At 42.8% G+C, this 14,409-nt stretch overlaps 1 protein-coding gene across 5 annotated transcripts in view; it reads right to left on the reverse strand.

Moving 5' to 3' along the window:
- Positions 1-14,409, reverse strand: part of Mitf (melanocyte inducing transcription factor) — a 220,679-nt gene that overhangs the window by 66,348 nt on the left and 139,922 nt on the right. For 3 of the 5 annotated variants that reach the window (XM_057775165.1, XM_057775147.1, XM_057775174.1), the window contains exon 2: positions 14,065-14,311. In XM_057775165.1, the coding sequence (XP_057631148.1) occupies positions 14,065-14,311 (247 nt within the window). Of the gene's footprint in view, positions 1-14,064; positions 14,315-14,409 lie in introns of all 5 variants that reach the window. The other 2 variants (XM_057775157.1, XM_057775138.1) reach the window with 1 other exon arrangement.

The raw sequence follows: 14,409 nt of genomic DNA on the forward strand, positions 1-14,409 counted from the left end.
AAATGAGAAATCTCTATTCCTTTCATTCAGTTTTGCTACAAACCTACAATGGCTCTAATTCTTTAAACTTGGGAAGATGGTTCCGTTGCTAAAGTATTTGCCAGGTAAGTACTAAGAACTGAGTCTGGTTCCCCTGAATCTGGTTCCCCAGCACCCATAGGAAATATTGTGTGCTGTGGTCAAGGGTCTGTGGTCCCAGTGCTAGGAGTGGAGGAGACAGGGAGCTTCCTGGAATTCACTGGGAAGCCTGCCTATATTACTTGAGGAGCGCGACGACCAGTCCAGAGACCCTGAATCAAAACAGCAAGACGGTGTGTGATGAGGAAAGCCACCAGATGCTGACCTCACTTGACACATAAATACATGAACATGACACACACATGTGTTCTTACCAATTTTAAAAACAGTGGTTTCATATGTTTCAAGCTCCTATTTGATTAATAGTTGTGCTTTTGGTTTTCCTTGTTCAGATACAAAAAAAGTGAAAAATAAGAAAAACTGGAACAAGCCCTTTTCATGTTGATTTGTATTTCGTTAAACACAGAACAGAAGTGTCTCCATTTAGCAGAAGTATGTATGTAGGGCCTCTAAAGGATTCACTTGGGGACAGGGTTTCTCCTCTGTGTAATCACTGAGATAGGGAGTGCACTCTGAGGGGCAGGGCCGGCAGTTAAGCCCTAAGGGCCTCAGCTTTGAGTCAAATGGGATGGTGAGTTTTCACAAATATCCAATGTCCTTTCAGAGCTCTTTTACGCAGATGAGAGGTCCCACGTGTCAACAGCAAATGAACACAATGGCTCACATCTACAATAGTTTCAGGAATTCCATCAAGATTATGTCAATTCATAAACTGAGAAGAAAACCAAGCTGTGAGCTTTTAAAACAAACCCCAAAAGCTACTAGAAAGCTGAAATGAAATTGCCTGAAGGTTGGTTAGATATTATTTTAAATAATGAAAAGCTATAGTAGATAATGTATGTAATAGATATAAACACACACACACACAATTCCCAATTGAGGAAACCGGAAAAATCAAAAAAAAAAACCAAACCACCAATAATTTTGTTTTTCTTGAAGCCATAGCATCAGGAGCACTTTGTTGTCCTGGCTTTCATGCTTGTAAGTACGCTAGGACTTTGTACGCTCCTGTAATTAGAGAACGAACACAAGCTCATCCACAATGCACTAATCCTAATATAATGGACTCATTCTTTGCACTAGGAAAAAGAAGGTACTTAACAAAATAAATTATCACCTTTAGGTGAGTTATTTCTGGTTTAAAATGGTTGAGCATTAGCATGAGAACAGAAAACTTGCATGCCTGGTGAATAAGAACTAATTTACTGAATTATGGGCTGTGCTGAAATTTCCTTAAAAATGCTCCAAAAGTTCAGTGAGAGGAGAAAGGAAACATCATACATAAAACTCCACGCAAAGCGAAAGCACTCAAGCCATTTTCCAACGTTCACTGTATAACAAACCGGGAAAGTCGTCTTCTTCTCCAGTGTCTCCTTGACACCAAGAACACTGGGGAAATGTCTGCGCATTCCCAGAGGGTCAGACGTCCTAGCATGGATAATCCTCTGCCAGTGTGGCATGTGTAGGGTGGAAAGGAACCTGGGCTGAGAGCGTGAGTGAGACGCGTGACTAACAAGTGGAGAGCTGCCTCCACACCCGCGTCTGAATGGAAGGCTCTTGGCACCTCTGCTGAGGGTGTCTTTTCACTGCTCTCTCCGACAGGAAACGCCTGCCAGGCATGATATGTGACAGTGAACCTGGGTCGAAATGATGAGAAGGAAACTAACAGCTAAACTGGGTCTACGTGGGCAGCTGCAACCGTGGCACATGAAGACTGCAAGTTAGGGGTGAGGATAATAACCAGTGTGTCCATGACTAATAAATAGAAGTCACTGTAACGTGTGAATGTACATGTGGGTATGCAGGTGTGTTCCTGTGTGTATAAATGCTCATTGTGGGGCCCAGGGCAGCCGGGTCACACATGGGAGGCCCAGGGCAGCCTGGCCACACATGTGAGGCCCAGGGCAGCCGGGTCACACATAAGGGGGCCCAGGCCATGTGAAGCCCAGGGCAGCCTGGCCACACATGGTGCCCAGGCAGCACAGCTACCATGGCAGGCAGCACTGGGTTCCAGGAAAAAACATAAGCTGACACCACCCAGGGAGGGCCAGCATCTAAGGGGGAAGTACCAGACATTCCAACCATTAGATAAGATTAGATAAGACCACCAGATAGCCCTGAGCCCAGGATTCACCCGTCCTCCTTCCACCAAGACCCCTAGATAAATATCAGCCTATCAGGGTCCTGAACCCTGGAAATCCCCTCATCCCAACCTCTACTATGATAAAAAAAAAAAAAAAAAAAAAAAAAAAAAAAAAAAAAACCCTTCCCCTACTGGGCTTGGGTCTCTCTGCTCTCAACTGCTGTGTCGGACGGATGGAGAGTCCAAGTTTAAGCCTGAATAAAGGCTCTTGGCTTTTGCACACAGGACTGGGTCTCCTAGTTGGTTTTTGGAGGACTCCATAATCTGGGCATATGTGTAAATGTGCATATGTGTATGTAGGTACACATGCATGTGTATGTATATGTGCAGAGGTCAGAGATCAACCTTGGGTTTTGTCCCTCAGGAACCATCCACCTTGTTTTTTGAGACAGGGTCTCATACTAGTCTAGATTCATTAATTAGACTAGGCTGGCTGGCTAGGTAAACCCCAGGGGTCCATCTGTCAGGTCAGTACTTCTACATTGTGACTACATGCTCTTGCCCAGCTTCTCATATAGATACTGGGAACTGAACATGGGCCCTCATGTTTGGAATCACTCTATCAAGCACGCTATCTCCCCTCCCTAGATATTATAAATTTATTATAACCAACAAAGCAGAATGTTTCCTTAATGATGCTCCTTGTATTCAACACTGTGCTAAATGCTTCATATCTATGCTGTCCAATCCAAAGGTCACAGGTTCATATCTATGCTGTCCAATCCAAAGGTCACAGCCATACTGAGCCCTGGGACCAAGGTCGGCTCAGAACGAGCTGATATTTCTATCTCATGAAGACCTAAATTGAAACAAATATTCAATTTAGTTCCTGGAAATCTTTTTTTTCCTTTTTTAATCCTGTGTGTATTCAAGTGTGTGACTTTAGGTGTGTGCACATCACCATATAAGTGTAGACTCAGAGGAAAACCCAATCCTTGCTTCTTACCTTCCAACCTTTTCAAACAGGGGCTCATGTTGTTGACCGCCATAAATACCAGGCTACCTGGCCCAGCCGTTTCCTGGGACTCTCTCATCTCCAGCTCCAATCTCCCCATAAAAACACTGGGATTACAGATCCATGCTATTTTAACTAGCTTCTCACCAGTTCTAGGGATTAAAATTCCCCCTGATTCTTCACCTTTGCATGACAAACAAACTCTGTCCATTAAACCATCCTCCCAGCCCAGTTATTCGAACTCATTTAAACAGGATTAAAACAACTTTCACAAATGAATATACTCTTTTGAATGTATTTTTCATGAGATCCAAACTTAGGTCAAGTCATTCTGATGAAATTTAGTGTCCAATCTACAATATGTTTCGTTTTTTTTTAATTTGTTTTTTTTTGTTTGTTTGTTTGTTTTTGTTTTTTTTTTTTTTTTGGTTTTTTTCGAGACAGGGTTTCTCTGTGGTTTTGGAGCCTGTCCTGGAACTAGCTCTTGTAGACCAGGCTGGTCTCGAACTCACAGAGATATGTGCATTTGTGTCAAGGTGTCAGATCCCCTGGAACTGGAGTTACTGGAGTTGTGAGCTGCCATGTGGGTGCTGAGAATTGAACCCAGGTCCTCTGGGAGAGCAGTCAGTGCTTTTAACCACTGAGCCATCTCTCCGGCGCCTAATCTACAATATGCTGGAGATAGGAACCATAAATACCAGGCTACCTGGCCCAGCTGTTTCCTGGGACTCTCTCATCTCCACGTCCAATCTCCCTACAAAAACACTGGGATTACAGATCCATGCTATTTTATCTAGCTTCTCACAGGTTCTCCTCACAATATGTACCCAAATTTGAGGACAGCATGATGCTCAATACTAAAACTTAATAAGGAAAAAAATGTTTAGAGTTTTGTGTCTAATTTTTATACAATATATTGAAGTAAGAATATTCTGGATGTGCTGGGTAACGTAAAATACATTGAAATTCATTTTGTATGTTTCTTTTCATTCTTTCATGTGAGTACCCGAGGCCCTAAAGTCACAGCTGGGCTCACATTCCACTTGATGAGTGGTATTGTACAGGTGGATGCTCATTTACCCTCCAGACTCCCCAGAGCAGACTTTACTGGCCCCACTTTACAGATGAGGATACCAAGGCCCAAAGAGGAAAGCCATGCCCATCGTCACTCAGTACATTACCGGACTCAGGCTACCACCAGATTTTCAAGAGCAGCTCTGAGTGTGAGCCACATCTCAAAGCATAAGTGTTAAAAACATCACAGCGTGGGAATTGGACATCTGGGTTATTACTACTCAAACAGTTAACTACACACGCTTTGAGGCTGTAGTCACAAGGTCTTGTTCACCCCAGAAACTCAATCTTTTGGGATTAATCTGTCTGCCATAAATATCAGCAAGCATTTAACAATACAAGAAGATCATTACTGCAGCTTGAACCCAGATGAAGGACTCGAATTAAATTCCATCAAACCACACTGAATTGACACACTTTGACAGGCTCCTTACACCCACCCCTCCACCCCTGGGGGAGCTTGCATTTTATTTTATTTTTTAAGTATGCTCCCCTGTTCTTTCCACCAAGGCAAAAAGAGACGGCCCTGGGAAAGGTTGAATGGGGTAAACAGAAAGAAAGTGCAACCCAGTTAACAGGTGACATGGATGGCCCTCCAGAATCCATGAAAACACAAAACCAAGAGGGTGCATTTCCACCCCTGCACAGTCTCGCTTTTGTTGAAGAGCCAAGGCCCCGTCCTAAAACGTGTGGGCAATACATCAGCAGGCATTATTTTAAATCGGTTGGTTTTATAAAATAAGCCAAGAGTTGAAAGAGGCAGGACTAATTACCAACATTCCTTGATGAATTACTTGGTGGCGTGTGCTAAGTCAATGTACGTCTGCATCTTGATCCCCAAGTTTAGCCTGTACTTATTTCCCAGGAGGCAAAGGAACATGTGGCTAATTAAGGCACTGCTATCCACAGCCAGAGGACTCAAAGGTAAGATTTCTTTGTGAGGGAAGAAAGGACAAAAGGAAAGGTTCTTTGCCTGGTACTTATTAATCTAATTTTTACTAGTTCACTAGAAAAACAGAGCTGATCTTGTCACCTTTTAGGCAGTGTGAAAAATGTTACATATTTGTAAGTTAGCCAATAAGAATTTGTTAATCCTGTCCTAACTGGCAGGAATGTCTCTGGTTTGTCGCTTCTAATTTAGTCTCAACAAAATTTCCAACCTCTAAAATGTAATTATATAAAAAGCAGGGCCAACAAGGGAGATTACAACGAAGTTATGTATGCCTTTGGTAAAGAAGGGAGTAATCTGAATTGTGCCTCTTATTTTAGGCCTCTTTACAGCTCTTTAAAATCATTCACAACTGGGTGATTAAATTCCTTTTGCTCATTTTTAATTGCCAGCATCCCTGAACCTTCTTATCTTGCTTCTAGGAAAACAGTGAGATCTGTGTGATGTGCATGAGTCTGCTAACCTGCCCATCAGCAGCAATGTGCGCCTTAGAGACTGGTAGGTGAACAGGAAGACACTGACTCTTAGGTAAAATTCATTAAAGACATCACTATAGTTACATAAAGACTGCATGCACCCAGTCTCCTAGGTTCCATGTCTCACGTATGTGTGTACATGTGTAGATACACGTGCACATGTGTATGGATGTGAAGGCTAGAGGCTGACATCAAACGTCTTCCCCTGTCAATCTACACCTTTCATTTTGAAACAGGATCTCTACTGGATCTGGGGCTCACCAATGCAGCTGGGCTGGCCGGCCCAGGAGCTCCAGTGCTTGTCCCATCTCTACCTCCCCAGTGTTGAAATTGTAGGCCTGAGTGCAGGGATCAGGCTCGGCTTCCAACACCTGCAAGGCAAGCACTTCGCCAAACTGAGCTATCATCTAGCACCCTAAAGCCCCAAACCTAGTTTAAAGGGAAATGGGAAGAGAGCCTTTGATTAGCATTACATCCAAGCCCAGCGACATCCAAGCATCTCCAGGAGGAACAATTTGCCTTGATTCATCTGGACCGTCTTCCAGTATTATCAATTTTAAGAACAGCGATTGAAAGCAATTCTCTTTCGAGAACATTCTACGCTAACTGAATCCTGGTTTATGTGCTTTCTATACACCAGGTTTTAGTTCCTCTTCTTCTCACATAGTTATGACATTATTAACAAGCTCTGAAGAGCTAGGAGAGGCTATGTGGGATGATACAGTTTCCAAGTTTAGGCTAACACTCAAAAAGGCAATAAAAGGAGACACATCCAGGGCAAGAGCCAATATTCTAGTATTGATTGCAGCTATATCCTTGAACAAAGCCACTGTACTAATTTACATATTTTTAACACAAATTCCAGCCATTCATTTTGGGAAGGTGAAGGTAAGTTGTGTCCTTACTCCCTCTTGTTCTGAGGCATGCTTACATCCATCAGCAGTCTTTTAAGCCTAGCCTTTCTTTAACTGTTGAGATGAAACAGGCAACATTTGTGAAGGGGATTCCGACCTTCTAGTGCAATAATATAATCATTATCACAACTGACATTCACTTAAAAGTAAAGAGAAAAACAAGCAGATTGGAAGTTCTGGTTTTAAGGGCTAAAATAATGGCAGAAAAATGGGAAAAAAATTATTTCATTGAAGGGAGGAGATGAAGAAAGAGAAACAGCAACAACAAAAATGGAACCGTAACTGCAAGGGAAAATTCCTACATGTTGTGAATAAAAGCCATTCAGAACCACACAGAGTATTGTTAAATACAGAGGCAGATAACGCAAGTGGACTTGGGGTAGACTGGGCCACCGAGATCTGCAGAACATAAATGATCCTGGCTTTGGATTTTCAGATGCTTTTGTAGGAAACCTCCTGTTACATGTTTTTCACCCATAATGATAACTATCACTAAGCCAAAAATTATCATCGCGGTCAGTGTGGCTAGACAGAATTCTTATGTAGGAAAATTGCACTCATTTCCTACATCTCGCGTATCTTAGAGACTAGGGAAGGAAATGTAATGATTCAACAGAGAAGGTTAGGAGTGGAAGGATAGTAGAGAGCATAGATGTGGGCTCTACAATATGACCAGAGGCCAGAAATGATCTCCATACGTCAGTTTCTCCCCCTGGGCTAGTCCTGTATATTCATAGGGCTGTGAAGAGAATAGAGCTAAAATATGTCAAGTTTTCAACCTGACACCAGAAGTGCCCACAAGCAGTTCCAGAAGCCAGGGAAGCTGTCTTGCCTTCCCGCCATGTCATCAAAGTAATTCCTACATAAGCCATAGCCAGAAGCTCTGTGATGAACATGTGCTATTATCAGTTCCTATGTAGCCACACCATCTGAGGGGCTGAACGTGGCTATCTTCTCCTCTGAAAGCTCATCGGGTTATTCACTCCGAGAAAGATACTAGCTACCACAAGTGAGCCAGAGAGCCAACTGACTGGGCTCAAATCCAGACCCATCTAACTTCTTCATTCCAGTCCATGCATCTGTGAAATGGGGGTGCTAACAACAGCCTCGCAGAACAGGGATGGAAGTAAAGCAGTCAGTACCATGGCCCTGTGCTAAACACCAATGTGACTGTGGGACAATGCCCAGCCAGAAGGCAGGAACCACATCTATAGAAATGCTGACAAATGATCTTAAAGTACAATAGGGAGAGGGGAGATTTTGAGGGCTCAACAGCAGTGTCGTTCAACCTTTCCTCTTTAGTGTGCCTCTGAGACCTTCCAGACATTCTGCTGGTTGCCTCTTCTTCTTCCCAACCTTCCCAAAAATTTACCAGACACACTGACAGAGCTCTCCTAGCTGTGCACTGTAGCTTTGGAGGGCTACAAACAATGGTGGTATCTATGGTGTGTGTGTGTGTGTGTGTGTGTGCGCGTGTGCTCGTGTGTGCGTGTGCTCGCGTGCGTGCGCACACACGCATGCGCGCACACACACACACGTGTACACGCACTTGCGGTAAAAATGTGATGCATATGTGTGTGGTATACGTGCACGTGCAGATGTGGATGTCATATGTCATGCATGTTGTATGCATGGAGTCCAGAAGAGCGTGTCAGGTGTACTGCTCCACCACTCCAAATTATTCTCTGGAGACAGAGCCTCTCATTGAACCTGGAGCGAGGCTAACAATCAGCAAGTCCAGGGATCTTCCTGTCTCCGTCCTCCCATCACCAGAAGTTATGGTCATATACAGCCACTCCCAGCTTTGCATGTGTGCCCTGGGGATTTAAACTCAGGCCCACACGCTTGCACTATAAGCACCCTTACCCACTGAGCCATTTCCCAGCCCTGGACATTTTTGCTCTCCAAGGACCAATTTTGTTTCCCTTAGGAGTAAGATATTACCCTTGTTGAGTATGTATGATCTATAGACCTTGACACATTAGAGAAAAATCACAGTGCAGAGTTCACTAAACTAAACACATTCCCCACCCTTGCTGCTGGTCCTCATCCTGAGTCCCACCCCTTAATAATTTTATTACAATAATGCCTTTACTGTGACTAGTAGGGAATTGGGATAGACGGACATGGACCATGCCTTCCTTTGGAATGATAACATGAAAAGCAGCAAGCTGGCACCTCCTCTCATATAAATCGAAATATGCCTCCAGGAACTCCAAGAGGCTCGTGGAGACAAACCAAAGACCTTCCTATTCCACCACAAACTGCTGTGTGGTTCATATATCCACCATGCACAGAAGCCCCCAGCCAGTCCCAGTCTAAGGAAGCAAGGAGAAATCCAATATTCTATCAAAGCCCTTGACCACATAAACAAACAAACAAAAAACTGGCCTTGAGATCATAAAGGGAGAATGCCTCCCCCCCTTTTTTTTCTGACACTACCACGTAAAAATACACTAGAGCTAATGTTTCCATATTTTCAGAAGAATGGAAATTGGATGTTGTGGATAGTTGTCTACAAATGCAGGTAGGGAGGGCCTGGCCCAGTAAACACTGCATCACTACTGACCCATCACAAAAGCAGTGAAAAGTGAACTCAGACCAAAGTGCTCGCAGAACATTTTGCCCCTCTTAGCCTGTGCTAAGTTGGACTGCCCCCTTAAGACAGTTCAGTGGAATACCTTGGTCCTGCCCTGACATCAGCAACTCTTCATTCCCAGGAGTTTCCAAGCAACATGGGGCTCAAATGACTCCCGGGTAGTGCCAAGCAAGCTGGCCCTTAGGCTCCCCAGCACTATCAACTGGCTTTGGAGATTCAGTGAGAGAAGAGTGGGGGATTGTGCAGTCTCCAAAGCAGAGACGATGTAGAGCAGATGCACACAGAGTCATGTCTATGCCCAACACTGCCTGCGGCATCTCTTTACGCTGTGCCCCTATGAAAGGTAACTTTGGAACTGCCAATGGGGAAATAGCAGAAAGTCTCACAGGAAGCAAGGCGACTTAGATGCTTCCTCGTGGATTTTACCTCCCGCAGCAGAAAATTGCTGAAAGCTGACAAGAACAGCCTATAATTTCCAACAGTCACTGAGGGGGCTTTTTAAATAAGAGAAATTACCTTACAGGTGACAAGGAACAAGTCTGACTGTCCAGGGAAATAAAGTCTCTGTGACTTCAGGGGAGGAAGAGCTGTTTGTAGAAGCAAACTGAGGCCTCTCCCTCTAAATAATGATGTGGTCTGGGTGACAGACAGTTATATGCAAAACCACAAGGGCGGCAATAAAACTCTAAAATCAAGGCTTTCGGCCCATGTATGTCAGTCACACTGACTGGCAGGTTAATATATGAACATGCAATCCAAGGATAATTTAGACACAGCAGGTCCTGTCTTCTGGGAACTGCTACAGATCCCGACTCGGGAGAACAAGGCAAGCTGACCTGCGAGAGGCCATGTCTCTCCTGCCTTAAACATCCACTGTGATGAGATTCAGGTTCATCTATAATGGCCAAACAAATCAGGAACAAAAGATGAACAATGAGTTTGGGACATAACTACATTTGTCTACCATGCACAATGCACTGGAGTCTACTGCCAGTGCTCGCTAGGATTGTTGCTTAAATGGACAGAGGGTTGATGAGATAACCACCCCCTCTCCCACAGTTAACATAGTTAACGCACGCAGGGTCCTACAAAAAGCATGTCTGTGTTTGATGAACGGCAGCATTATTTCTAATTGGAAAACAATTTGCCCAATTCCTGAACTGATCTGGAAAAAGAAAAAAAAATTAAAAAATTAATTCCTTTAAACTAAATGGAATATACTAAAGTAATAAAGCATCACAAGAACGCTTTTACATCTATCGACACTTTCTCCAAGAGGCAAAGGGAAACTTAATGTACAACAGAAAGAACAGCTAGCCTTTAGATTCTTAAATTAACGAAGAGAAGGAAGGGGTGGGACAAGGAGCCGCAAGGTTTCCAACAGGGAAATGAATACAAACTGTAAACTATTATTATGCCCCCACACTGCAAGGGTCTGTGGGGAAGATAACAGGTAATCAAACTGAAGAATTTGACAGTCTCAGATCACAGTAGCAGCTGCTCCAATAGTGAATTAAAGATGCAGGGATGAACCAGGACAGGAGAGGCTCAGTGAGCGTGTGAGCACCAAACTCTAGTCAGGACTGCCATTCTTCTGTAGCTCTGAGAGCCACCATGGCTAAAGGTCCGTCCCCAGTGGCTCTGATTTTGTTTATATCAAGTTTGAGCCTCAGTTCCATATGACTCACCAATTTCACCTCAAAAGAAAGTGCTCGATCAACAGTTCTCAGCAGTTCCTTTAATTCACAATATCAGGTGTGTTCACAACGGTGAAGAATCTATTGTACACCTGCAGTGTCACTGGTTGTGGTAAAGACGCATGCTCGAGTTACCATCCCATGTTGTTTAGCTTGTTCTGAAGAAACCACGTTAACACCTCACTAACGTGCAAATACATACAATAAGACCCCACACGCCACACCATCTGATGTGAAATCAATATGAGGAATAGATGCACAAATTAGTGAACTCGATATAGAATACAGAGGCTATACCTCATGAACAGTGCCCAGAGGCTGAGGAAGAAATTATGGGAATTTCCACTCTCTAATACAAATTCCAAGGAGTCCTAAGTTTTTAGATGTCAACAATTTTTAAACATGCTTCACAGAGTTCTGTCGTCTAAGTAAAATGTTGCCAAAGTCGGGGATTAACCTGAAAACACTGACTTAGCTTGTCAAAATGAATAGCTCAATCCACCGATAGTGGGCTACTGGGAATAAGACTTTGTGTGTGTACAGGTGAAAATTAAACTTCGGCCTTTCTTCTAGCATGTTCTAACACAGATGCTGCGAACTAGAGACACTTAATGGGTTTTCTCCACCTCACCACCTACTTACCTTCCCTGAGAAGTGGGCATGCACTGGCTCTACCACGTAAAGCTTTGAAAATGAAGTCAATATTCTGTTGAGGCTAGTCTATCAGAAAAATGTGCTAAATGTAATATATCACATCAGACTGCATTCAATTAGCCTATGTTCGCATTGCTAATGTTTTGAAGATATATAGTCATAAAAATTGTCCAAGATTAAACAAATCAGCCGTTTCTCTGTAACTATTTACTTCATGAAACTGTAGTATGTGATTTAAAGTCACAAAAGAAAAAAGGCAAGTGGTGACATATGCATTTCTACACAGTATTTCACAGTGTTTCCATACACTGACCTTATCTAACTACTTTTATAAAGTGTAAAGTCTTATATTTCCCAAGGAATCACCAATAGAAAACTTGCCTTAACATTTATGTTTGAATGTCTTACACTATTACCTCAGATGAAGGAAATCCTGTTTTCATTTGGTCTCTGATTTAAAAGCACCCAAGCTTATCTATACAGCCACTAGTGCCCCACAGACTGCCAGCCCAACAAGTCCTTCTCGTTCATGGGCCACACTTGACTCTTGTATAGCCCAAGGAGAAACACTCTTGAGTTAAACAGAGGCAATGGCTGTAGAGCACGATAGATAAATTTAACCAATGCCACTTTTGGTGGGGCCATGTCTTTTAATAATTAATTTTTGCTTTAACTTGGGGCATTTTTTTCTGGTATTCTTTAGTTGTGGGTAGGTAGACTGCAGTTCAATCCAGTGTTACCAGAATAGGCAGAGTATAAGGGAAAATTCATAAATTATTCAAATTATTTCACCTAGATATCAACTGTAATAAGGATAGAAAAATAACATTTTAAACACTTAGAAATTATATAAACTTTAGAATAATATTGAAATGACGCTTCCACGCATTCATTTTGTGGTAATTTCTCCACCAACCCATACAACCACTCTAATAGGAAAATCTATTTCAATTTAATATGCTTCAATACACTATTAAGCATTACCTTCAAACTGGATGCAAACCATTATGTTAATATCCATGGCAGTCTAAAATTTGCTTTTCAGTTAAAAAAAAAACTTAAGATTATAGTGAATAAAACATATACTTCTCTGCATCTTGTTATGTAACAGTAACTGTATAAATAAAGTAGGAACAAAATGATCACAACTCTTGCAAATAGTAAACAACAATTAAATGGGAACTCTCAGTTCTACTGAGGCCGAACAAAGATTCCATGTATCTTTTACGCTACAGCAAAAAGATGCTTTTGCTTGACGGAATGGTAGAAGAATTAAGAGAGTAATAATTGTGGCATTATTCAGAATTTCCGTCATATTAAATTAACATTTTATGCTAAACCATTGCATTACTTTTGCTTTAGCAAACTTTCAACCGGTTTCTGTACCAAGAGCTCCACAATGGTGCCAAGAAATTTTCAAGTCTTTGTAAATAGATGCGTGCTGCTTTAAAGTTGGTTTTTCAAGAATTCCTTTCCTCATGGAAAAGATCATAGACAGAGCCTGTGTGTAGTGTGTCACTCCTGCTTACTTTAATACTAAACTTTAAGGAGGGAGAAATGGTTGGATTTTTTTTTCCTGAGCACAAGGATAAAAGCAAAAGACCAACAATGAGTGGGCAGGTTGAGGAGTTCACTTTGCTTAATGAACAGGAACACTCGGCTCTTCAGAATGAATCAATTAGGTGACTGGGTGAAAGATAGATAAAAAGCAAGGCCCTTTCCATACTTCCAGATTTGCTTGAACCAGTCATATTTACGAACTGAAATGTTTATGAAACAAGGCAACTCCCCATGAGGCATGGAAGACAATGTGGGAGATAGAGGTCTATGGTCAGAGCGGCTGCAACCTGCTCGAGTAATTAGGAAGCTAAGTGTCCCCGATAGAAGGACGTTAACAAGCTCCTGCAGTTTCCACTCTAGCAAGAAATCAAAGAGACCCAAAGCAGACAGCTCACTTCAGTAAAAGGATTATGAAGTCTGGCTATTAAGGCACAGACAGCGCTTGACCACAGTTTTCTTTCTGAAGAGACTTTCTAAAGCAATTAGCTTCTAGGGCCGGGCAGGATTTGCTAACTGAAGAGCAAAGTTAAAGTGTGGCCTTGGAAAGCATTTATGAAAACATACACACAAGTTTCTAGACAAGGCCTCTTTCAGATAACTCTTATGCTTGAAATCATTTCCAAACACTACCTAGAGAAATGTTCTTCATTACAACAAACACCAGATCCCATTTGGGATTGGTCATGAAAAAATTGACCATTTTCAACATTCACTGGTTGTTATAATAATTACAGTGAATTTAAATCCTTCTTTTAAGAGACAAAGCCTCATAGCAACCACTGGACATGATGCTTATAAGTAAGTCTCTAATACTAAGACAAGCAAAGACACAGGCCAGTAAAATGACACATGGGGCGTGAAGAAGGGACAGGCTCAGTCCGAACACAAGGGCAACACTCACGTACCTTGAGGACTTCCATCGGCACCTGGGTGGCAGAGGGAAGGGTGGTGGGCACGCTGACGTTTATGGCTGGTGTCTGGCTCACGGGCACTCTCTGTTGCATGAACTGGGCTGCTTGCAGCTTCTGCTGCTGTTCCCTGCGCTCCTGCTCCTGCATCTGCTCACGCATGAGTTGCTGGCGTAGCAAGATGCGTGATGTCATACTGGAGGAGCTTAACGGAGGCTTGGAGGCCCCAGGATGCTCTGCCGAACTGCTGTGAGGAAATCAGAAGGCATACAGCATTTAGTATCCTGATGAGACCCATCGTCTGCATCATGGGGTAACCTAAATGCCACCAAACTAGGAGGT

Source organism: Chionomys nivalis, chromosome 1, assembly GCF_950005125.1.
Source record: "Chionomys nivalis chromosome 1, mChiNiv1.1, whole genome shotgun sequence".
Taxonomy (NCBI): Eukaryota; Metazoa; Chordata; class Mammalia; order Rodentia; family Cricetidae; genus Chionomys; species Chionomys nivalis.